The sequence below is a fragment of the Medicago truncatula genome, chromosome 6, assembly GCF_003473485.1.
Source record: "Medicago truncatula cultivar Jemalong A17 chromosome 6, MtrunA17r5.0-ANR, whole genome shotgun sequence".
NCBI classification, from domain to species: Eukaryota; Viridiplantae; Streptophyta; class Magnoliopsida; order Fabales; family Fabaceae; genus Medicago; species Medicago truncatula.
In genome coordinates, this window is record NC_053047.1 from 31,338,245 (window position 1) to 31,364,880 (window position 26,636).

Genomic DNA, 26,636 nt, shown 5'->3' on the forward strand with positions numbered 1-26,636 from the left:
ATATAATGATTAACTCAAGAACAGGCCGCCCAAATTAAAATAGTCTTTTATATTAAAAATACTTTGTTAATAGAGTTATTTTAACGAGTGTTCTAAGACACTTGTTAAAGAAACTAAAAGTAGTAGATTTTCGTTGAATTTAACAATATTTTAACCTTTAAAAAGATAAATTTATTATTTTTCACAATTTTTCAATGCAATATTTCAATTTTTATCTTTTTAACTAATACTTAGAAACACTCTTTATTATTTCTCTGATTAATATGTTTCAATATACTACTAATTGTCAGTATTGAGTCACTGTTTAAACATCAAAGAATATTTTAACTAAAAAAATATGTAATCTGAGACAATTTAAAATTTAGATACAATTAAAAAATTATTGTTGTTATTCGTTACAAGCAAAATCAAAACTATTACCTATTGTTCAATTGATTGGAAGATAGATTTTGACTGTTTTTTCTTTCTTTGTGTAATCTCAATTGGTTGTAATTTTTGATTGACTTTTTATAAAAATATGAGAATTTTGAGGGGGATATTGAATAACCATCACAAGAATGATATGGTAGTAGTACTGCCCCTTACCATATTTGTCATACTAACCGACATCATTTAACTATAACAAATATCTAAAGTACACTGCAGCGTTTATTTTAAGTTTGAAAGAACTAGAAAGATATTGTGCCATGGGTCTATCATAGGACTACACCAAAAAAATTTAAAACTTTTTTTTTTTAATTATGAAGAATGTTTATAGGAAGGCTTAAATAGGTCTTTCGTCTCTGCAAATATAGGTCATTTGTATTTTCGTCTCTGAAGTTACTAATTCTTTCAATCTGCCACTGCAAAATTTAATCATTTGACTTTTGGTCATAATTAGATTTTTATGCTGAGTTGGGCTGTCATTAGCGACGTGGTGCCCAAGTGGTGATTGGGCGAGGTGGTTGGTTTAAATAGGTCTTTAATCCCTCAAATATAAGTCATTTGAATTTTCGTCCATGAAATTACTAATCAGATGTAATTAGGACCATTTTTCAAATGATTAATATTTGCAATGACAAAATGAAAGGATTAATAACTTCAAGGACGAAAATTCAAATGACATATATTTGTAAGGATGAAAGACCTATTTAAATCTTATAGGAATAAAATGTCAAGAAAGTTGGTGATTCATTTTGTTTCATTTAATAATTGTTAGTGTAACAAATAAACTTAAATTAATAAAACTAATTGAACTAAAATTACTAAAACTGTTAGTTTGGTGAAATAGTACATGATCTTTAATTTTATTGGCCAATTTTTTTTTTATATAATTATTTAACCACACCAAAAGCTTAGTCTTGGATCCATCTCTTATATCATGGGTTTGTTTCCTTAAAAACAAACATGGGTATTTTATAAAAGTTTTTATTTTTTATTTTTTTATGAAAGGTTAGTTTTTTTATTAGAATAAAACTATCTCATTTCATTGTCATTAACAGTTTCGATACAATCATGCATTTCAATAAGTTATTGAAAACTAGGTAAAGATGTGGCCGCCTTAGCTAAACTATGAACAACCTCATATACTTGTTTCATAATAAACTCAACCTAAGAGTTTGTAAAAAAAAGTCGAGAATGTTCTACGACATTCTCTAATGATAGCTTCAAAATCATATTTATCTATGCGATTACTATAATAGCTATCCACTACTTTCATAGAATTAAGTTCAAAAATTAAATTATGGCTTAAATATGTAAAAGGTCTCTATAAGTTTGCGCATTTTTTGTTTTCATCCCTGTAAGTTTTATTTTTCTAAAATAAACCTTGTATCTTCTTAACCTTTTGAAAATGGTCCTTGCCGTCACCTTCTGTCAACAAAAATGCCATTGTGGCTAATGGAGCACAGGTGGCAGGTCATGAGTTGGCACATTTGATGAGATGGCATGAGACAGAGACTAAAATAAAAAACGTAAATTACCACAGGGACTAAAATAAAAAACGTAAAATCAAAATTTCAAATTTAAAATCAAGATCTTATTCTTCTTCTTCCCTCATTGTCTTCTTCATCTTCATCACCATATTCATAAATCATCAACACCAAACCAAGGAAAATAAAGAAAAAAACAAACAATTTTTTTTTTAAACAAAACTAATAATCATCAATCAACAACAACAAGACCCACTCTTCATCAAAACATTAAAACAACATAAACTCTCTTCACCAATTATATAAATACACAAAATTACACAATTCAAACACAAAAATTTGAGAAATTAGAGTTTGAATTTGAATGTGAGAGAAAAGATGAAAAGGGATCGGACTATTTATGTATGGTAATTGTAGCAATCTGGAAGAATAAGAGGAAATTGTGGAAGAAAAAAAAAAAGAGGGATGAAAAAGATGTATTCTTGCCTTTCTTATCTATAAACTTTATGAATGGATTTGCAATCAATTGCAACAAACATCACTAAATTAATCAAACTTAAGTAGCATATAATATTTCAACTTAACATTACAATCAAAACACACAATATGATTGAGTAATGGAATTAGAATAAATTGTTGAAGGATATGGGTTTTGGTTCAAGGGCTCAAGGTATGGGATAGATTGGGGAAGGTTTGAGAGGAAAAAGAAGACTGAAATTTGAGAGGAAGGAGAAGATTAAACGTCTTTTTAATTTCATCCTTGTGTCAATTTACGTTGGGAAGAGTTATGCTCATTCCAAACCAAATTTCTAAACTCCTTATTTGTTATATGCACTATAGTTTTTTTTTTTTTTTTGTAAAGGTTACTATACATTACTCACGTACATTACATCTATTATTTATACAATGAATATTTTATATTCGAATAACATCCATGCAGCAAAAAGTCCAAAATTCGTTGTCACAACTCACATGATCAATCTAGCTATGGTATGAGCTTAGAAAAAATAGCATATGTGCATGATGGCATGCTTATTTTGACAACAGATGAGGTGGCATATGTCAACTATGGGAATTCATAGATGCCACTCATATAATATCTTGAAAATTTCTGTATACACTTTTAACAAGGTTGAAACACACCAAAAAAAGACGTAAATGTTAATCTACAGTTATCTGCCGCGGTTAAAATCCATCGACAATTAACTGCCGATCTCTATTGTCAATGTGGAAATGTGGCGCGGCACAACCAACCAAATAATTGGCGCGGTGCGGGAGCGGGGCGCGTAGCGTGTGCTATTTCGGTGGTGCGGCCACTAATAAATTTAATACTTGATACCATACTATTCAAAAAGAATACTTGATACCATACTATTCAAAAAGAAATACTAAAATACCTTAAATGTTACTCAAAATTTCATGAAGTTTTCATAATATGAAATAAAAGGGATAGCAAAATCGAAAATGGCTAATACCAATTATATACAACCAGTACAAGTTATTGTTTTACTATTTATAGGTCCATTTTGGCCGCTTTCCAATTCTCACACGCGCCGACGTGGCCTGGTGCGGTGGTCTTGATTTTCCCGCTCCGCTATAGTGGCCGGTGCGGCCGCTATTAACAACAGAGCTGCTGACGAGGTTATATTGATAAATTTCTAGTATTTTCTAGCATTGAGTGAAGTGTGAACAACATCCTTCTAATATCTTACTGCTAACCATATTAGTGAAAGTTGCGGGCTTCAGCTAGAATCTCTTAAGTAGAATTCAGCACCTAAATCATTTGGACTCTACAACCTTGGTTTTGCTGGTTAAATATTGCCCATAAGGAATAGACAGTGCAAACTCTCAAAACATTTATATGTATTTTTCTCTTGCATATTGGTATTAAATATCTTTATTAGTTTGAGCGTATAAATAACTATATATGACAAAATTCATGATAATGAGTGCTTTGAAAAACTATTGTTGTTCATGTTCGCAATATTACACTATAAAATGCACTCAAGCTTAGAATTTGGATGGCAGGGCGCAGAGGCCGACCACCAAAACGCTATAGCGTTATGGCCACTACGTCAAAGTTTAGGGACATCTACTAAAAAACACAACGTGACAGAGTTTCGCATAGTGCCCACGGCCTGCGACACAAATATGAAGATATAATTGTCAATAAAAATTGACAAATCCTTGCTAATTTTAAGTTAAACCATATGGTTATAATCAATTTTAAGCTCACAGACATGCTTGATATATAAAAAGAGAACTGAAAAAAGTTAACAATTAAGATAGTTAATCATTCACCAATACGATCAAGTCGAAACTATCATATGAATTAACACAAATTCAAACAAGTAAATCATCGAAGAGGAACTTACTTTCAACAGGTCGATACCAAACCAAACTTTCAACATAATCCTTAGCACTATACCACCAAATTTCATAGGTACTTTCAATTCTCTTTAGTCTATTATCTTTCAAATTATAGAGGATTGCTTGGACTACACTTTTGGTTCTCAATATTAGTGTATCACCATTATCAGAAAGACACAATGGAACCAATCGACGAACATAACCTGTATCTATTTGAAGATTATGATAACTAATTTTAAGGAATTGAATCCATGACTCTTCAATTCCAAATTCCTTCATTTGCCATATAACAAAATAAGTTTTTTTAACATCATGAGAAAAACAAATACAATCCATCAACACACAAAGAGTTTGATTATCAAGTGGAAATTCATCACAACATTGAGGGAGTAACAACTGTTTGTATGTCTCTTTCGCCAAATCAAGGGAGATGATCACAAATTGCTTGATTATAAGATTATTCTGAGGACAATTATAACGATGACAGACCAACCAACAAATAGATCAATCCATTGCACGAACCAACAATCCCACAACAGTAACGGGCATGGAATCGGCTGTAATGATTTCCAGTACGTGTGATGGGCTTCGACGTACTCTCCAGCAAAAGACTCACAGAGATGGGTGCAACGGTATATGTATATCCGAAATATCCGTTGTCCATGTGAAGTGCGAGGTACGAGTTTCGTTTAGATACCTGCAGGTGCATTTTGACGAAGGTGGGATCAGAGATGAGCGTTTTCCATAACTTACTTACACACCTCAATCGCATCAGAGATTTCACGTTAAGCCGTGATAGTATTTCGGTAATAAGTTCGTCCGGGAGAATTACTGGGGATTGACGATGTTCATGAGAATTTGCGAGATTTGAACAGGAGTACTTCACACGGGGAAGCTTTTGGATGTTCATGACTATGGCGTTTGTTATTGGAGTTGAGAGTGATAACCCTAAATAGTTACACAATTGTATTTATAATTTCTAATGTCACAATTGATTAAAATATATATATATATATAGGGTGTATCAAATGAGAGCACTCAACAATTGTTCTTAGAATCCATAGAAGAATCGTAGTCCTTAACTAGAATTCCAATTTATGATTCCTTCTTACAATTGCTCTTAGAAATTTCCAATCATTGTATGCGATTTTATATGCACGCTCTCAACAACTACCAATAATTTACTAGTCTCGGTACTCAACTTTCTTAAACATTTTTGTTGTTTCATATTTTTTCTTGTGTCAATGATCGTTTTATTCTTGCCATTCTTTAACAAACTTCAAGATACTCAACTTTCTTAAACATCTTGTATATATTGTGCATTACAAATTTATTTTTTCTTCATTAAATTATACTTTCAACTCGGTCTCTCTAACCTAAATTCCTGACCCGATCTCTTCTCAAAATGATACTGAAATGGTAAGACCTTTTCCTTCTGATCCAACAATAGAATTAAGATTATAATAATCTGGTGATTGAAAAGTTCTCAGCCCCCCTCCTCCCATGTATGTATGCCAAAATATCCAAAACTTATACACCATAAAAGTGTCTTTTTTTTAATGAAATAAAAGTATGTTTTTAACTCTAGTCGCAAAAACATTGACCCATGAATCAATAGACCCAACAGTTTTTATATATTTTATTCCAGTGCACATGTAGTTTTTTGCAATTTGACTATATATCTCTAAGAACCGCACGTTCACATTTTATTTTATTTTATTTCTAAGAACCAGGGAAATTAATTAAATAAATGAAGAAAAAAACAATGAAAGCTAGATTCAACACTTCCCACAAGGTCCATCAATTAATTGTTTGCATCTTCACCAAAATCGGACATTCAAAAATTAATCAGAAACCACTTGACAAAAAAATAATATCATGGGGTTCCCCTTGTTATCAATGTTTTTGGCAGAGGTAGCAACTTGATGTGATTTAAATCTATGTTTGGTTTTCCTATAGCAAACAGAATCATTCTGTACTTTTTAATTTAATGTAACATGGCCAGCTAATATTATTTATATTACCTAATTAACAATGATGCAAAATTTTATTTGAAATTTTGAATATCTATTATCTTGGTGTTGGCATGTCTCTAGGGTCTACCAATTCTATATAGTTTAATTCTTTGCATGTGTATTTCTAATATGGTTTCAATACATAAAGGTTGCATAATTATTGCTAATGGAATCTGGCTATAAAGTTGGTCTATGTTTCGATTAAAAAAGTGGAATGATATATATATATATATATATATATATATATATATATATATATATATATATTAACAACGATCCTTGTTTCAAAAAAAAAAAAAAAAAAAAACAAAGATCCTATTCTTAAATTATAACATTCTATTTATTTTTGGCATATCTACCGATCATCATAAACAATGACAAAATATAATGGGAGCTTCTACGGTGCAGTCAGGAAATTGATTTTTTTGAAAAAGTTAATTTTGATCTTAATGTTCAATTCATTTTTAAATTGTTGATTACTGATTAATGATCAATAGTAATTCATCTAGTAATGCTTGCAACACCTTGGACTTACATGTACTATTTTATCGTTGACATCTTTAACATGCAAACATAATTGATGATATTATGCGATGATCTTAAGTGTTACACTTTATGGGATGTTACACTTAAAACAAAGTAGGATAAAATTAGATTAAGTAATCTTGTTAATCTGATGAATTAATGATACTATGAGGACTGAACTTTTGATGCCACTAACAAACAATGGATGCTACTCACTACACTTTTGATGCTATAGTGTTGACTTCACCAGAAAAGTCATTCTCATGACTTCACCATAGAATTTTCTAAATATAATACAACATAACATGAAGATATTTTTCTTGAAAAATATCACGCTAAGATTATTTTGTGGATAAAGTATCATACAAAGATATTTTATTCTTTTTCTTTTGAAAGGCACACAAAGATATTGTTAGGTCATGAGGAGAGCATGATGGATCATTACATTGAGTTAAAACAAATCACATAAAAGAGAATTTAAATTGCATGATCATTCAAAACCTTAAAACATCTCACTTTTTCATCAAATGTGAGACTTCTAACTCATACTTCACATATAATTATGGGGAATCCGGACAATAGTAGTAGAAGTAATTGAATAAGAATAATGATCCAGGACCACAAGTGAGGGAAACCACCACACTGCATAGAAAACCTTAAAGTCTCAAGTATATATGACACTTTTCTTAATATATATATCTTAATAGTTAATTTCTTAACTCATTCATAATCGATGTAAAAATAGTTATTTATGAAAGAATATGTATATTTATGAAAGAATAACTATTTTGTATAGGAGAAAAATCTAGTAAATAAGATTTACTACTCAAGCTCGATATGAAAAATGTGTATAGCATATGCTAATAATAACATGGCCATTAATCAATTTGTCTTTCAATTAAACTGAAAATATGCATAACAATGTTATATCTTTTAAGTCTATGAATGTTGTGTTTAAAAGAATTAATTTTACCATTTAAAAAGGTCTAACGACATAGTTATTGTCCGCTTACCTTCTACTTAAATGTAAATAATGGTTTATATATTCATTATACTAATAGAAACAACTAAGATGATGTTGAGAGTTGACAACATGACATTCTCATAAAAAACCGGATTTAATTTATGAACTTGTCAATTTAAAAGGTAGCCTAATCTTGATAAAAAACGGAATTTTCTATGGCTAAATCAATGATTAGTTTCATAACAGATATAAAAAGCCTAAGCTTCTATGGCTAAATCAATGATTAGTTTCATGACATAAAAAGCCTAAGCTATAATGATGAGGTGTTTAACTATTTCTGAAACTAAACAAGAACAAATTAAATTGTGTTGTGTCTTTGTACTAGTAGGACAATACAACTACTACGGAAGAATATAATGGGACTATTATAATTGTGATTCAGATCCTGCTTTTTCCTAGTCAAATATTAATTGGTTATTTAATTAAATTATCTTTATAAATAGTCAAAAGTTGGTTTTTAATCCTAGAAAAAAAAATTACACTTTCTAGCTCTTGTATCATTTTTCTTTATATTTTTAGGGAAAAAAATATTGACAGAAATTTTTTATAAGTATTAAAAATACTGATAAATTTTTTATTAAAGACTAAAAATATTGATAGAAAAGTTTGGAGAGTTTGAAAAGTGCGATTTAGAGAATTAAAATGTAACTCGGGATATTTTTCTTGCATGCATAAGCAAATTTTTTATCTCGAACATGGACCGAATTAGAAACCAACATGGTAACATAAAAAAATATATTGATTTATGTAAAATACAAAATCGAAATATAATAATATCCATTTTAAGCAAGAAGTTGTAGCTTCACATTTTCACTCGTATGCTTAAACCATCTGCAATGGAGTATCCATTTTAGGTATTTAAGTTGATCATATATGTATATATTATCAATTTTGCAGTTAGCATTCTATCTCTTCAATCCACAATCTCACTTTTTTTTTTTTTTTTTAAATTAGTCATATCAATAACTCTAAATCATTAAATTTCAATAAAAATCATTTATTAGCAAACGTTTTCAAGAACTTTATAAGACAATATATATCTACAAGCCACCGACCCGCACTTTTTTAAGCAAGAAATAGTAGCTTAATATTTTCACTCACATACTTAGACCATTTACAATGGAGCATCCATTTTAGGTGTTTAAATTAGACATATATTTATACATTATCAATTTTGCAATTAGCAATTTATCTCTTCAACCCATAACCTCAAAAAAATTACTAAATTGGTCGCATTAATAACTAAATTTTAACGAAAAATCATTTATTTTAATACAATTTATTTAGGAGAACTCAAAAAAGTAGAGAGAGAGTGTGCTTCCATAACCATCCTTGTTTATTTGCCGATGGTCTTAGTTATAAGAATCATTATACTATTGTGCATGGTACTCAACAGTGGTGGTCGAACCCTATTGTTTGTTTGGGTATCGGCTAAAACTGTTGGTGCTTGTGTTGTAACTCTGAGACTCTCGGTTTCTTTTAGTAGTCTCTACAACACACTTTATGCTTTCGAGACTACTATATTGTGGTTATAAAATTCCATTTTAGTTTCTTAAAAAAAAAAATCGTCATACTATCTCCTCAACAAGAAAAAATTGTCATACCATGGAAATAAGAAATTTAACTAGCAATAGAGTTTCCTCAATAAGAATGCCTTAACTACCTAATTCATATTGTAGAAAATCCAAATTGGAAACTGCCATCTAGTTTCCTAATGGCTTAAAACAGATTTGCATTTAATTAACTCCTAAATTGTCTTTGTCCTTTTATACATGTTAGTCCATACATGCATCATGAATCTTGAACGTGAGTAGGATTAGCTTAACTTTTTATTAAGAAAATCTCAACTTTGTTTAATCTTCTATCAGCCTAGCCAGTAGCTACCATTAAAAATGTATTTTATTTCAGGAAGCACACACCTAAGTTCCAGTTGGTTAACATAGAAACTAACAAAATTCTTTGGTATATTTAAAGATGGACCTTCATCATTTTTAATGAAAATGAATTTATATTAATAAAAAATGGAGAACAATATTAAAATTCTACCACGTTAGTTTAAGATGTTCTGTGTAATGTTCCAAAACCAGACGAACAAATATGAGTGTTGAACTTAATATTTCAATATCGTGCTAACTAACACAAATTACGTAAAAGAAAAAGACAAGAAAATAAAGGCACAAGAGAATGGTTAACCCAGTTCGGTGACAAACACACTTACTCTGGGGGCGACCAAGCCAGGAAGAAAGTCCACTAGTGTAGTCCTTATTCTAAGTTCTCAACAAACTTTCCGTTTACAACTCTAGACCTAGGACCTACCCGTCTTGACTTCAACCTAAGAACTCTTAGATCTGAGATCTCATCTCACTTCCCTCAATCAACCACAACCCCTGTGATTATCAGATTACTATTCAATATGGTGAAGTTACCTTCAAACACAAACTACTACCTTGCTTCAAAGCTTTGGTGTAGCAACAACTTACAACTCAATAAACAATCATAAGCTTGCATCAGGTGATACAAGAAAGGTTCACAAATAACAAACTAAAACACAGTCCTGATCATATATCAAAATGATACAAGAAAAGGTTTACAATTAACAAAGACTCAAAACCCTTAAAACTCTATTCTTTAGAATGACGACTTGAACGAATAATTAGGTCTTCTTGTCATGTATATATACTGAAGTAGCACGGACTTGATAAGCTTGTTGGGCTTGAGAACAATAGTAGATCCTTCAGCTGATCCACGTAACAAATATAGCAATTCCTAAGAAGTAGGAACATCTTTAGGAACCACCAAAAACAGCACCAAGGAATCCTAAAATATAATTTATACTTTAGAAACAAATCACCCAGAATATTCTGGACAAAAATACGATACTTGGTGAACAAGAGATAAGGCGTGGTTTCCTTAAAAAGTTAAAGCGCGTGAAAACCAAGCCACAAAACCAAGGCACACTGAACCTTGCCAGGATGTTGAAACATTATATCCAACATCGTACAAGATGATAGGATATTGGAACAACATTTCCAACATCAAACAAGAGTATTTGTTTTAGCAATAATGAAGCCAATACATCAAATACCCAACAAACATAACATTTTTTTGCTAAAAAAAATATTATTTGAAGATGAGTATATAATTATTTTCCGTTAAACAAAGTTTACATGTACACCAATTTTTTTTTATTTTTTTTTTATTTTTTATGGAAGAGTATATATAATTGTACTTGCAAAAAGCACAATAGAGATATTAGGGTTCAGTATTGAATTCTAGGGTTTAAACTGATTATCGGATGCCTTGAGAGTGCTCCTAAGGGTGGTATTTATAGCCTCCTTGTGGGCTTGTTTTAGCGTGACTTCAGCCTCAAGGAAGCTGGGCTTTTGGCCTTTTAGGCGATTTCTAGAGGTTTCTAGAAGTTAAGAAAGACGGCTCCCTAGGAAGGGCGCGCATAGGCCTCAGGAGCCCTTCTAGAGGGCGTCTGAGCCTTTCTAGAGGGCTTTAAGCCTTTCTAGAGAGCTTTTAAGCCTTTAAGAATATTATGAAGGTTCAATAATTTTGTTCATAAAAAGAGCATATATACTAATTTTAATATTAGAAATTAATTAGCGTGTGTATTAAAAATTATTTGATGCAATCGAATTTGGTATGAGAAAGGAGGAAAAAAAATGCTGTTGGTATGAGAAAATCGAGATTAAAATTTATTAATTGTGATTTAGTGACCGATTTAGCGATCCAGTTAAAGTAAAAAATGTTAAATCGCTCTCTAAATTGCTAAATCGATCACTAGACAAACACTAATTCTTTTTTAAGATATAAGTTTTCCATGAAAAAAATTGTAAAAACTAGTTTTCATATGCCGTATATATTTTTTATACTAAAAACAAAAATTATTCCATATATCTTTATACTAAAAATAGTTAACAGAGTTTCATTGTAAAAAAAATTTAAACGCCATAGTGTTCCATGTGAAGTTAAAATGATTTCTAGCCTTTTTTCTTTCCATCAAATTTTGTGCTTTCTTCCAAGTTAAGTCTTCTATGTTGAAAATGGTAAAGGGAATGATATTTTGGAGTGTAGCTAATTAAGTAATTAGCACTTTTACATCTCTATTAGAAAAACTTCCTCTAAATTAAAATGAGGACAAAACAAATTGAGGTATATTTATACACTTATAATTTAATTTTCAAATGACACATATTTTTTCATGGAAAATCAAAATATTTCCTTTTGTCTTTTTTGTGATTACTAGCCTTTTTCTTTCCATCATATATTGTATTTTCTTCATAGTTAAGTATTTTTTTTTCTTCATAGTTAAGTCTTCTTATGTTGAAAAACGGTAAAAGGGTTGAATATTCTAGAGTATAGCTAATTAAGTAATTAACACTTTTTACATAAACCTGCCCCAGTTGTACCTAAAATTAATTCTCTTTTTTTGTTATTCATTAAATTAAATTTCATTATATTTTAATATAGTATATTTATTATTTTTATAAAAAATATATTATTTGTCTGTTCTTAGCTAATTGGAACACCACATGCATATGTTCAGCATATGTTTTCTCCTATATATATATATACACATATGTGTAACCTTGCAAACCAAATTCAACACAATAACATTTGCATCAAACATTTGAAGAAATCCTCTCTTGCAATACCATCAATTTTATTTTTCAGAGGACTCAAAAAGAGTTACATAAATCAAAACAATGGCTTACTGGTCAGCAGAAAATGCTACAAAGGCCTATCTCAGCACTATGAAAATGGTGAGTATTCTTCAATATTTTCTTGTTACAATTTTTTCTACCTTTACTACTTAAAATTCGCTATTTTGCGACCGATTTAATAACCAAAATGTTTCAGTGTGTCTAGTGATCGATTTAGCAATTTAGAGAGCGATTTGACATTTTTTACTCTAACTGGATCGCTAAATCGGTCACTAAATCACAATTAATAAATTTTATCTCTATTTTCTCATACCAACAGCAATTATTATTTTTTCTTTCTGATCTAATCTTTGGTTATTTTTCTATAGGGTCAAAAGGCAAAAGAACCTGCTGTAGCTGAATTTATATCAGCAATAGCAGCTGGAAACAATGCACAATTAATGGTTGTAACTTGTGCTGGTGCAGCAGATACAACAACACTTGCATTAGTTTCTGCTGCTAATCAAACTAATGGCAAAGTAATATGCATTGTTCCTACCAACGAAGATCTAATCACATCTAAAAAAATCCTAGGAGCAGCTTCTAATCAAGTCCAATTCATGATTGGAAAAGAAGCATTATTGGTGTTAAACAAAGCTGATTTTGTGTTAATTGATTGCAACCATATGAATCATGAAGAGATTGTTAAATGTGTTCAAATTGGTTGTTGTAAACAAAAAGGTACAGTTGTTGTTGGTTACAATGCATTTAGTTCTAAAGGGTCATGGAGATCTTGTGGATCAAAAACTCAATTGCTTCCTATTGGACAAGGGTTGTTGGTAACAAGATTTGGAGAGAATAATGCTATTAGTCCTAAATTTGAATCTGGAATGAGTAACAGCCCTCGAAGTCGTTGGATTGTGAAGGTTGATAAATGTACTGGTGAAGAACATGTTTATAGAGTTAGACTTCCCCAAGGAAAAGTGATTTATGCTTGATTACATTCATGTTGGTTATTTAGGGTGCACAAGGTCAACTAGATTAGGATTTGGACCGTTGTTGGATCGAGATCGAACGAATTGTACTACAACTTTGATAAATCATGTTCAAAATGTACACAAGCGGATCAATCTTGATTTGACAGTTCATATCGGCAATGGCGTGACTGCAGAGATTTTGAACTCAACAATCGATTCTACATTAAGTTTTTTGGGAAATGTAATAGTGAACAATTTTGTTATATTATAAGGAAACTTGGAGTGACTCGTATTTCAATTCAATTGTACAAAGAAAACTATAGAAATATATATTGCAAAAATTGGTTTAATTTTTTTTTGTAAGCTTTCACAATCCATCTTGCTCCTCCATAGCCGGAAGGGACAATCCTTCTGTTATAAGTAACAATCCTCCCGATGATGCAGTTGTAGAGGGACGAACAGTCAATCACCAAGAACTTAATTTTCACGATCATTCTCGCCATTCCTTGGTCGAAAGTGACCAGAAGTTCCACATACCCCCTGGGTTTTGTCGAGGAACTGTTGAATCCGTAGAGTTTGGATCCAACATAAGGAGAGAGATTTTTATTATTCAACCTGGAGAGTCTTGAATAGGCTGGTGTACATGATGTGACAAGAAGGCCCGGTGTCGTCCAGGATTTGGTGAACATCAAAGTTAGCCATGTATGCTTGGACGAGCAGGGGGAGTGCTGAGTTAGGAGCTCCACCAGAAAGCTCATCGTCATAGAATGCAAGTGGTGGTCGTTTAGCAGCCTGAGCAGAGGTGATGACTAGCTAATTTATGTTCAACATCTCTTCAGCCAATCTATAACCATCGCAATCGTGTGATCACATTGATGTTGGGAAACTGTTCCCAAGTTCATGAGTAGGGGTTACATCGACGTTCTCTAGGAGGTGGGGGAAGTCTTCCAGTCAATCTATAACCATCGCAATCGTTGGGTCCTTATCAGCCACTAGCTCAACATCTTTCCTTTCAGGTGAGGCATTTTATATTTAATTGCCTCAGCCGACCTCGTTGTTTAAGGATTTCGATCGTATATTTAAGGTGGATGCAATCGTTAGTGGTGTGCCCGTGGCACTTGTGGAAACGACAATATTTACTTTTATCTGGACCTACCTTCGGTGGAGAATTCTTAGGGTACTTGATTCTTGCTTCCTTCATGTTAGCGGAAGTGATCTCAGCAAGTATTTTTTCCATTGACACTACGAGAGGTGTGTACATAACAAAATGACCAACATGTCCTTTTCCTTATCTAGCTGGTTTCCCTTCATTCTTTTTCTCTTGGAAGGGATTTTTGGAGGACTCAACTTGAGGGTCTTCCTTCCTCGCTTTATTAAGATTAGCACCGTATAACTTCTCCTCGTACATGATATATGTATTTGATATCATAAGGAACTCGCTGAGGGATCGAGGCTTGTCGAGCTGGATAACCTTCTTAATGTCAATGCCTAATCGAAGGCTTTTCTCGATCAATTACTTTTTCATCTTTTCTTTCGCTCCTCAAACTTGCACAACTTCTTGTTGAACATTTGGATATAGTCTCGAAGAGGTTAATTCTTTTCCTACATTATAGCTTCGAGGGACGCAACCGTTTTTGGTTGAGTCCTTGAAGCTGTGAAGTGCGTGGTGAACTCGTGAAAAAGTTAATCCCAGGAGTTGATCAAGTTCCTCTTGAGATTTTTGTACCATGTCATGGCTCCTCGCCTAAAGGTGGTCACAAATAGCTTGCACATGATTGATCCTCAAACGTTCTCGTAGTTGAGGATGACTTATATGTTTTCAATGTTTTCGTTTGGATCTGTTGTCCAGTTGTAAGTATACATATGAGGGGGTTTCTTCAGTCTAGTGGCGATCCAGCTCTCTCTAATCATGCGAGTAAATAAACCGTACATAATGCGATCTTCGTCATAAGAGGAAGAGGATCGCAAGCGCCTGGGTTGTCTTTCAGAGTGATGCAACCTCGAAGGTCTCCATTGGTCGCTGAGAGAGTGCCTAGGGGACCTAGACCTTTCTGGGACAGGGCTCCTTCCCCTTCTACTACGTTGGGGGAAGGGGAGCGCGTGGATCTTCGACCTTACTTTAGCGTGAGCATCCTCCATTTCCTTGATGTGTCATTTTTGATCATTTCTTCGATCATTTGAGTCTGGAGATGTAGATTTTGGATGATGATGTTGAGCATGGCGTCTGAGACATACACATTGCTTACTTCTTCATTAGGTCGCGACATACCATATTGTAGAGCCCCGTAGAGAGGGATTGCTAGCTACAGAATCTGGCGGTTTTGCTCCTCCATTAGGATTTCCATAGGAGTTGGAGTCGAAGTAAGACCGTCTCGTTAAAGGTTGTTGTAAATTTTGAGTATATTTCAAAAGTTTCAAATTTGTGTCCCATAATTTTATTTGAGAAATATAGATAAAAATATTTTGATAGAAAATTACTATCATATTATCAATTATATGTTTGACTTGGTTTTATAGACAAGTTTTAATTCCAAATTTTTGTAACTGTCTTTCCTTTAAATCTCTTGAATGTGTCTATATTATAGCTTGGCCATGACTTATTTTTCTCACTAAAAACGGTCACTAACGTGTGCCTATTTATATGAAATTATTGCCATGTTATAATAACTTAATCTCACACTATCCTTTTATAAATATAGAATTCCATTTTCTTTAGTATGAATATTTTTTTGTTTTACTCAATCCTCACGGGCAAAAGAATAGTTTCACTTCTCTTCATAATTTTTTGTTCCTCTCCTCCCAACTATTGAGTTAGTTGGTATCATCTTCCTGAAAATATATGCTTGTTAGATCTGATTCCTCGATTCAACGTTGAGAAGGGTCTGTTAAATCTTGGGGGATTAGCGTATAAACACGTGGAAAATTCTTAAGGACAGTGTGATCAGCACGTCTCAGACTACCTCACTGTTTGTTCGTTCTATAGACCTTGATAATTGATTCGGTAGCAGATTTTATTTGGTTGTCAAAGATGTTGATAAAGTTGTGGTCGGTGATCTATTCAACAACAACAATCTCAAAAAAGATAAGTTTATTGAACTCTCTTTTGTTTATATTTTTTTCTCTTTCATTTTATATATTGAGTATTATTTATTGATATAATTTATGCCTAATTTTACAACAAAGGTGGTGGACCTCACTCTGGAGTTGAGATTAAGCACTGTTAGTCACCCTAATGAGTAAGTGTTTTGGGATTTTGAGTAATTTTGATCTTTAGTAAAGAAAAGTTGGGGATAATCTAGTTTATCATAGACAGCGCCACTAATCGTACCTAATTAAAAAGATGACATCCTCTGCAGTTGTTCTGGGCGTATGTAAGCTATGGAATGACATGGGATGCGTACATGCAGACACTATGACGCTCAAGTAAGTAAAGAAAAGAAAATGGGGGCTTAGAGTTGAATAAAATCATACATTTGGGGAATGTAAAATGTCCCTTTATATAGTGTGAAGTGCAGGAGTCGTTGTAGGGCACACCGTGGCACTCGACGGTTACAAAATCGTAACCGCTAAGCGAAATTCGCGGAACGTGTTGGGAGGGCGGATGGACGTTACCATTCAGTTTGAATGAGTATTCCGAAGTGATACAACGAACCCCCTCCCCTCGCAGAAAGGTTGTCCATAACGAGTAATTAACCTAAATGTGCCATTCGGTCTGTTTGGTTTGAGCCTATCAAAATCGGGCCTTTTAAGTGTTTGCTTGGTCCAAAACAATAGATTTTAAAAATAGTTATATGATATGTATTTTATTAGTGTGTATCTAAATAATTATTATTTGGGGTTTTGGCTTATGACTGTAGAATTTCTTGATAGTGTTTCTCATCCCTCTTGGTGGATAGACCAAAAAAAAACATCGACCCAATAATCAATAAACCCAACAATTTTCATTTATTTTAGGTTTAATATATGTTTATCCTTCTATAATATAAGCGGTTTTTGGTTTACCCCTATAAAAATAAAATTGCTTAGATTCCAACCCTAAATTTGAAGATTTTTTGGTTTTGGTCGTTCATGACATCAAATTACAAAACTTAAGGTACTTTCGCCCCTTGTAATTTTAGAAGATTTCGGCATTCCACATCTACCATATCATCGATTTTGTACGGTTAAAATTCATTAAGGTTCAAAACCACTGAATCTTCAAATTACAGGGTTGGAATCTAAACAATTTTTTTTTTATAGAGAGGTAATTCAGAAACCACTAATATTACAGTGGGTAAGCATATATTAACCCTGTATTTTATTCAGCAGATCCATCTATCCTTATGGATCATTTTCTTCAAATTGGTACCTCTTTAGGTTATGCATAATCAATGTGTTCTTTCATGTTTTTGATCTGGTTTGATAGTTCTTGGGTGATTTGGAAGGAAAGAAATGATAGACTTTTCGTAGCAAAGAAAACTATTTTTTATGTTTGAGTATTGGCTAATGTTGAACACTTGTTGTATATTTTGACTTTCTTTTTTGATACATCTTGTACTAGGAAGATACTCTGCAATTATGTACCTCATTTTAATCTTTTAAAAAAGCCCTATATTTTATTCCATTATGTATTTTGTGCGTTTTGACTATGTATCTCTAAGAACCGCACGTTCACATTTTATTTTATTTTCCCCTACCTCTTATTAATATTTGTAGTTGATCAACTGGATATAACAGGGAAACCAGGGAAATTAATTTTGTAAGTTAATTAAATAAATGAAAAAAAAACAATGAAAATTAGATTCAAGACTTTCCACGAGGTCCACCAATTAATTGCTTGCATCTTCACCAGCAAAATGAATTAAGAAATTAATCAAAAACCACTAGACACAAAATAAAATCACAGGGTTCCCCTTGTTATCAATGTTTTTGGTAGAGGAAGCAACTTCTTGTGATTTAAATCTATGTGTTCCCATAGTAGACAGAATCATTCTGTAATTTTTAATTTAATGTAACATGGCCAGCTAATATTATTTATCTTACCTAATTAAAAATGATGCAAACTTTTATTTGAAATTTTGAAGATATATTGTCTTGGTGTTGGCATGTCTCTAGGGTCCACCAATTCTATATAGTTTAATTCTTTGCATGTGTATTTCTAATATGGTTTCAATACATAAAGGTTGCATAATTGCTAATGGAATCTGGCTATAAAGTTGGTCTATGTAGCTTTCGATAAAAAAAAAGTTGAAATTATATATATATATATATATATATATATATATATGAGGGCATTTCAAATGAGAGGAGTTTTTAAATGAGAGGGTGAGAGCATGAAATAGTGGCCATTGGATTAAATAGATGCCTGTGATTTAATTCTCACATTAGTAACTCACGTGACACTATTTTGCTGAGCAAAACAACACACGCGCTTCCTTCCCTTGTAACGTTTCTTATTCCATCTTCTTCCCTTCATTCAACGTAAATGCTTTCTCTTTCTGCCAAAACCATCACTACTTCTTCCTTGCTTCCTTGTCTTTTCTTCTTTGCATCCTTGTCTCTTTCAAAGCTGTTTTCATCGCATTTTCTGCGACATCACAAATTAGGGTTCCAAAAAATCACGAGATTAACTTTCACTTCTATTGAGTTACGTTCATCATTCTTCATGGACAAAGATACATCAACTTCTTTTCAAATTCCTCAGGTATATTATAATTAGTATGGCTTAAATTCCTCATGACTTATTGTTCTTTTTTCCTGTTGCAGCCTGTGTTGTTGATTATATCTTGTTGATGACTTCTTAATAAAATATGTTTATTGAAGATATTTATTTTGTTAATTTTAGGAATATGAATGTGTGCCAAACTGTGATGATGAATTAAAGCCTAAGATTGGACAAGTATTTGATACGTTACAAGAAGGTAAATTTTTTTACGAAAAATACGCACTCTCTATCGGATTTAGTGTGCGTTCATCATCATCGACTATAAATAAAAACGGCGTGAAGCGTTGGAAGTATTTTGTTTGCTCGAAAGAGGGTTATTTGCCAAATAAGACGGATGATAAGGAGCAAAGTGAATCTATTGTCAAGGCTAAAAGAAGAAGGGCTTTAACAAGAGAAGGATGCAATGCAAATGTTGTTTTTTATACGGGGTTTGCTAGAACACACCCACTAGTTTTTATGTGGGAGTGTTTTAGAAAAAATATACCTTAAGGTGTATTTAACCACTTTTTAGTTATTCACTTGCTAAAATACTCCTTCTAAAAAATAAGTGCGTGTATTCTAGCAAACGTCTATAGGATTTGCTAGAACACATTCACTTGTTTTTTTTAGTTATAACTTGTTAAAACACTCCCGCATAAAAACTAGTGGGTGTGTTCTAGCAAAACTTAATTTTTGGCATATGTACCTATCATCATAAACAAAGACAAAATATAATATTACATGAAGATATTTTTCTTGAAAAAATATCACACTGATATTATTTTCACGATAAAATATCACATGAAGATATTGTTGGGTTATGAGGAGAGTCCGATTAATCATAAAAGAGAATTTTAAGATCACATGTCTCTCCAAAACCTTAAGACGTTAGATATATGTGTCATCTCATTTATATATCGACAATATTTACTTTTTCAGATCCTGCTTTTTTTCTTTCTATTTAAGTAATAAATGGTTAATTAAGTAAATGATTTTATAAAAATTAAAATTTGGTTTTTAATTCTTATAAAAAATTTAACTTCCTAGTCCTGTATCATTTTCCTTTGCATTTTTAGGGACATAAAATATTGACGGAAATTTTTTATACAGATTAAAAATGATGATAGGAAATTTAACAGAGATTAAAAATATTGATACAAAAGTTTACAAAGATTGAAAAGTGTTATTTTTTTTTTTATGGATTAAAATGTAACTCAAGATATTTTTCTTGCATCTATAACAAAAAAAAATTATCTTGAACATGAGCTGAGATACAAACGAACATGATAAGATAAAAAAATTGATTTATATAGAATATAGGTGACAATTTCTTATTCAAGGCTGAGACAATATCAAGCCTTGAAGTTAATTTCAATAAGAGTATGTTGGTTGGTGTTAATGTGGTTTTTTAGGGTTAATTGGCCTTTACCCCCTGTAATATAGGTCATTTTTTATTTTGTCCCCTGTAAAAAAATTTTTTTGGATTTGGTCCTTGTAATTTTTTTTTGTTTTGGAAAACCCACCTAGACCAGCTGACTGTACATTTTTGCTGATATGACATGTTGCGTCACCTTTTTTGGATGACGTGGCGCGCTGACTGTATAATTATTTTTATTTTTTATAAAGTATACGTTGCATTTATGATTTTTTTTTTAAAATAAAAATAAAAAATTCTTAAAAAATTTAAAAAAACGAAAAAAATATTATCAAAAATAAAATAAATTCTGGAAAAATAAAAATATTAATAAAAATGATTAAAAAAACGAAATAATTATGGAAAAATAAATAAAAATGAAAAAAATCTGGAAAATTTTAAAAATTCTAGTAAAATCTAGAAAAATTAATAAAAAAATCTGGAAAAAAAAATTAATATATATCGAAATTTTCAAAAAAAATCTGAAATAAATTAAAATTATAAAAAAAAAATCAAAATTCTATAAAAAAAATTAATATATATCAAAATTCTATTCTTCATGATCTAATGTTATGTTTTTTTCATTATTAATATACTTTCCAATATTTTTTATTTTCTGTATAAAAAATAAAAAACAAACTTTTTAATTTCGAAAGAAAAATCTGAACTTTCATTTTTAATTATATTCTTATTAGATTCATAAATTTTAAAATATTTTAAGTTGCTGAATTATTTATTTTTTTTATAAAATAAAACTTCTTAGTTTCGAAAAAAAATATGAATTTTTTTTATTTTTCCAGAATTTTTAAATTTTTCCTCTATTGAAAATAATATGGAAATATGAATTTTTTGAAATATATTAATTTTTCCAGATTTTATTTTATTAAATTTTCTATATTTTTTTCGTTTTACCAGATTTTTTAAATTATTCCTGAATTTTTTTACTAAATTTTCTAGATTTTTTCATTATTTTTCATTTACCAGATTTTTATTAATTTTTCCATAATTATTTTCGTTTTTTTAATCATTTTTATTTTTCTAGAATTTATTTCATTTTTTTTATAATACTTTTCGTTTTTTTAAATTTTTTAAGAATCTTTTTATTTTTTTAAAAAAATAATCATTAATGCCACGTATACCCCAGAAAAAAAATTATACAGTCAGCGCGCCACGTCATTCAAAATGTTGACGCAGCATGCCACATCAGCAAAAATGCACAGTCAGCTGGTCTAGGGGAGTTTTCAAAACAAAATTTTTTTTACAAGGACCGAATCCAAAATTTTTTTTTTACAGGGGATAAAGGCCTGTTAACCCGGTTTTTTATTGGTTTGTTAAGGTTGTTTCTCTTTTGAAATGTAAAACTAGGCACATTTCTTTCCTTTCGGGGCTTCCTATATGTGGTGATTCCCATATAATGAATTTATGGCAACCACCCCTTGACCATATTATATCTAGATTGTTGAATTGCAGAAACATATCTTATTTGGGTGGTCGATTGGTTCTTCTAAAGTCTGTTTTGTCTTATCTTTCAGTTTGCCTTCTTTCCTTCTTCAAAGCTCCCACATGTATCATTTTCTATCAAATATATTTTTAATTATTTTTTATGAGGGGGAAGTGAAGATGTTAGGAAAATATCTTGCATAAATTGAAATATTGTTTGTTCTAATAAAGAGATATGAGGTTTGGGGTTAGGCGGTTAAGGGAGTTCGATATGACTTTGTTAGGTAAATGGTGGTTGAGATTGAAGGAGGAGCATGTTGGTTTGTGGTTTAGAGTATTGACAGCTAGTTTGGGGAGGTTGACCACTTTTTACACGCAGAGGGGGAGATAGAGTGTGGTGAAACAATTTAGTTAGTATTGACCGTGGTGTTGACACATATGTAAGAATTTGGATTGATGATAATTTTGTGTATGAATTAGAGGATAGTAATTCCATATTATTTTGGTGGGGTCCTTGGTTGGAAGGAGTAACTTTGAAAGATAGATTCAATTCCCTTTTTGAGCTTTCTGATAACAAGATGGTTACAATGGTTGAGATGGTGCTTTTAGGGTAGCGTAAGGGTGGTGATGTGTTATATATCTTGTTTGTTGGGAGAGGCTGTTGCACTTGAAACCTGAAATGTTTAATGATTATGCATGTAAAACTCAAAGCACATGGGGTTGCCATACTAACCTTTAGGTTCGATTCGCCCCCACAAATAACTGTATATTGGATGCAATAGGAATGACCGGCGAATCCCCTTCAGGATACTACGAGTTCCTTGACGTGTATTGCACAACCACACCAAGCGTATCTCCTAACAGTATTTTACAGATTTATGGTTCCAACAATTCACTCATGCATCAGAGAATTGATGGATGACTTATAGTAAGAGAATGGTGAAGAATTATGTTGTTAATGTAACAAAATTCTTTCCAAAACTGTGTGTCAAGTTAATGCCTAAATGCCAAGTATTTATAGTGCATTAGATGACCTTTCACATGAGAGAAAACACTCATTTGACTTGAATCAATGTTATGGTTCATTAAGCACCATTTTGTCAAAGGTTATGGCCATATACACTTGAATCAATGCTAAGGTTCATTAAACACCCCTTTGTCAAAGGTTATAATAATATACACTTGAACCAATGCTAAGGTTTATTAAGCACCCATTTGCTAAAGGTTATAATGTATATGAAAGGTTCTCATGAAGAGTTACAACTTTTGATCTAAAGTGAATCCATTATTTTGGAAATCACCAACAATCCCCCACCATTTTCAAAATACTAAATCTCATAAATCCGAAAATTCCATGCATTTAGATAATGGTATCTTACGATTTGAACCATTACTTAATAAGTTAAGTTTTCGCTCATTCTCAGATAGTATGGTAGGCAAGCTTTGAACCAACTATTCATTAGAGATCAAGTCTCTTACATAGATATGTCTTAAATCAATATGCCTTGATTTCCCATTATAAACTTGGCTATAAGCTTTTGATAGTGTGGATTGACTACTATCACAATGTATGGATACTGGCGCCATTGGCTTTTGCCAAACTGGTATCTCATACAATAAATTTCTTAGCCATTCTGCCTCTTTGCTCCCTGCAGCCAATGCAATAAATTCTGCAGCCATGGTGGAGTCGGCAATGCATGTCTGTTTCTTTGAACCCCAAAATCACATCAGCTTCTCCTAAATCTTTCATATCAAATTTTTTGGATGAGAAAGCTTTAGTTTCTTCTACCTCATTTATACTTGTACCAAAGATCAACATATCATCTACATATAAGCAAATCATGACACCTTTTCCATTTTGGAATTTACTGTAAATACATTTGTCAGATTATTTTTTTTCAAGTCTTGTTGTCAAATGAGGACAAAATAAAGTGAGGTATATTTATGCACTTACTTAGTTTTCAAATGACACGTATTTTTGTATGGCAAATAAAAAAGTTTCCTTTTATCTTTTTGTGATTACTAGCCTTTTTCTTTACCTCATATATTGTTTTTTCTTCATAGTTAAGTCTTTTTTTTTTCCTTCATAGTTAAGTCTTATGTTGAAAAACGGTAAAGGGATGAATATTCTGGAGTATAGCTAATTAAGTAATTAATACTTTTTACATTTTCTTTTTGACAAATTAACACTTTTGACATAAACCTGCCCAAGTTGTACCTAAAATTAGTTGTATTTTTTTGTTTTACATTAAATTAAATTCCATTATATTATAATATAGTATATTTATTATTTTTATGAATAATATAATATTTTTCTGTACTTTCTTAGCCAATTGGAACACCACATGCATATGTCCAGCATATGTTTTCTCATATATATATATATAGACCCATATGTGTAACCTCCCAAATCAAATTTATTTGCATCAAACATTTGAAGAAATCCTATCTTCCAAAACCATCAAAGAAAATTTTTAGAGGACTCAAAAAGAGTTACATAAATCAAAACAATGGCTTACTGGTCAGCAGAAAATGCCACAAAAGCCTATCTCAGCACTATGAAAATGGTGAGTATTCTTCAATAATATCTTGTTACAATTTTTTCTACCTTTACTACATAAAATTCGCTATTTTGCGACTTATGTTATAACCAAATTGTTTCAGCATCTCTAGTGATCGATTTAGCAATTTAGAGAGCGATTTGAAAAATGTCGCCAACCACTAGTTGTTATGTTATCGACTAATTTGATATTTTTTTTCTCTACTCTGATCGCTAAATCGGTCACTAAATCACAATTAATAAATTTTCATCTCGACTTTCTCATACCAACAGCATTGTTTTTTCTTTCTTTCTGATCTAATCTTTGGTTATTTTTCAATAGGGTCAAAAGGCAAAGGAACCTGCTGTAGCTGAATTTATATCAGCAATAGCAGCTGGAAACAATGCACAATTAATGGTTGTAGCTTGTGCTGGTGCAGCAGATCCAACAACACTTGCATTAGTTGCTGCTGCTAATCAAACAAATGGCAAAGTAATATGCATTGTTCCTACCATCGAAGATCTAATCACATCAAAAAAAATCCTAGGAGCGGCTTCTAATCAAGTTCAATTCATGATTGGAAAAGGAGCACAAGAATTATTGGTGTTAAACAAAGCTGATTTTGTGTTAATTGATTGCAACCTTATGAATCATGAAGAGATTGTTAAATGTGTTCAAATTGGTTGTTGTAAACAAAAAGGTACAGTTGTTGTTGGTTACAATGCATTTAGTTCTAAAGGGTCATGGAGATCTTGTGGATCAAAAACTCAATTGCTTCCTATTGGACAAGGGTTGTTGGTAACAAGATTTGGAGAGAATAATGCTATTAGTCCTAAATTTGAATCTGGAATCAGTAACAGCCCTCGAAGTCGTTGGATTGTGAAGGTTGATAAATGTACTGGTGAAGAACATGTTTATAGAGTTAGACTTCCTCAAGGAAAAGTGATTTATGCTTGATTACATTCGTTCTTGGATCAAAATCGGACGTATTGTAATCCAAATTCGATAAATTGTGTTCAAAATGCGAGATCGAACATAAGCTGTTCAATCTTGATTTGACAGTTCATATCGGTAATGGTGTGACTGCAGAGAATTCAAAATCAGCGACTGATTCTACATTTAATTTTTGGGAATAGGAAATATTGATCAATTTTGTTCTATTATAAGGAAACCAGGAGTGAGTCTTATCAATTCAATTGTACAAAGAAAACTATAGACATATATATTACAAAAATTGATTTAATTTTTTTCTCTTCATGTTTTGCATATACTCTAAATTAAAAGAGATGAAATGCAATCTTTATAGACTTAATATTGTCCTTGTTTTCTTTGTAACACATGGAAGGGGCCACTAGTCTACAACAAAATACATCTAACAAAAAATTTCCTTGATATTGAGTAGAAAGGTACATGAAAATCTTGAAAAGAAACTCTTGCATGTTTTTCTATTGGAAATTGAGTATAACTCGAAAATTGGAATGTTATGATTCTTGACTAGTTACTATTTGAATTAGTAATTTGGTAAGATACAAAGTTTTGTGATGACAAATATAAGGTGTTAGTAAATATCATGTGAAAGAAACACCTAATAAGACATCCCCAAGCAGCAAGGTACGTATAATATTCCTTTAGTTGCATAAATTATTTATTTGCAAACGATTTAATTAGCATTCAAGAGTTGCCTAAAGCTCACACATCTTAAATGTAAAGAAGTAGGATGTCTGGATTCAAACCTCAACCCCTGCATATATCATACAATGTTCCTACCAATTAAGTTAAGTTCACGGAGATAATACTTATTTTATTATATTGAACATATATTTTGTGTAACTTGCATGTACCCCTCTAGGAACCGCACGTTCATTTTTTATTTATTTTTCATTTCTTCTTATTAAAATCTTGTAATTGATCCATTGGAGCTAACAAGGAAACTAGGTAAATTAATTTTTTAAGTTATATATAGAATAAAGCAACATGGAAAGTTAGATTCCACACCCTTCCCACGAGGTCCACCAAATATATATCTTATAAGACAGATTAAGAAATTAATAGAGACCAGTAGACAAAAATTTAAATCATGGGGTTCCCC

At 31.6% G+C, this 26,636-nt stretch overlaps 2 protein-coding genes across 2 annotated transcripts; both read left to right on the forward strand.

Annotated features, from left to right (window-relative positions):
* Positions 1-12,429: 12,429 nt before the first annotated feature.
* Positions 12,430-13,786, forward strand: LOC11439280 (uncharacterized). The gene is made up of 3 exons (XM_039835109.1): positions 12,430-12,506; positions 12,548-12,613; positions 12,883-13,786. Exons 2-3 carry the CDS (start codon positions 12,557-12,559, stop codon positions 13,489-13,491), a joined length of 666 nt encoding a protein of 221 aa, XP_039691043.1. The 5' UTR covers positions 12,430-12,506; positions 12,548-12,556; the 3' UTR covers positions 13,492-13,786.
* A 10,630-nt stretch (positions 13,787-24,416) lies between these two features.
* Positions 24,417-25,790, forward strand: LOC11441694 (uncharacterized). Its single transcript, XM_003619584.4, has 2 exons — positions 24,417-24,574; positions 24,890-25,790. The coding sequence occupies exons 1-2, from the start codon at positions 24,518-24,520 to the stop codon at positions 25,502-25,504; spliced, it is 672 nt and encodes a 223-aa protein (XP_003619632.2). The 5' UTR covers positions 24,417-24,517; the 3' UTR covers positions 25,505-25,790.
* Positions 25,791-26,636: the final 846 nt, after the last annotated feature.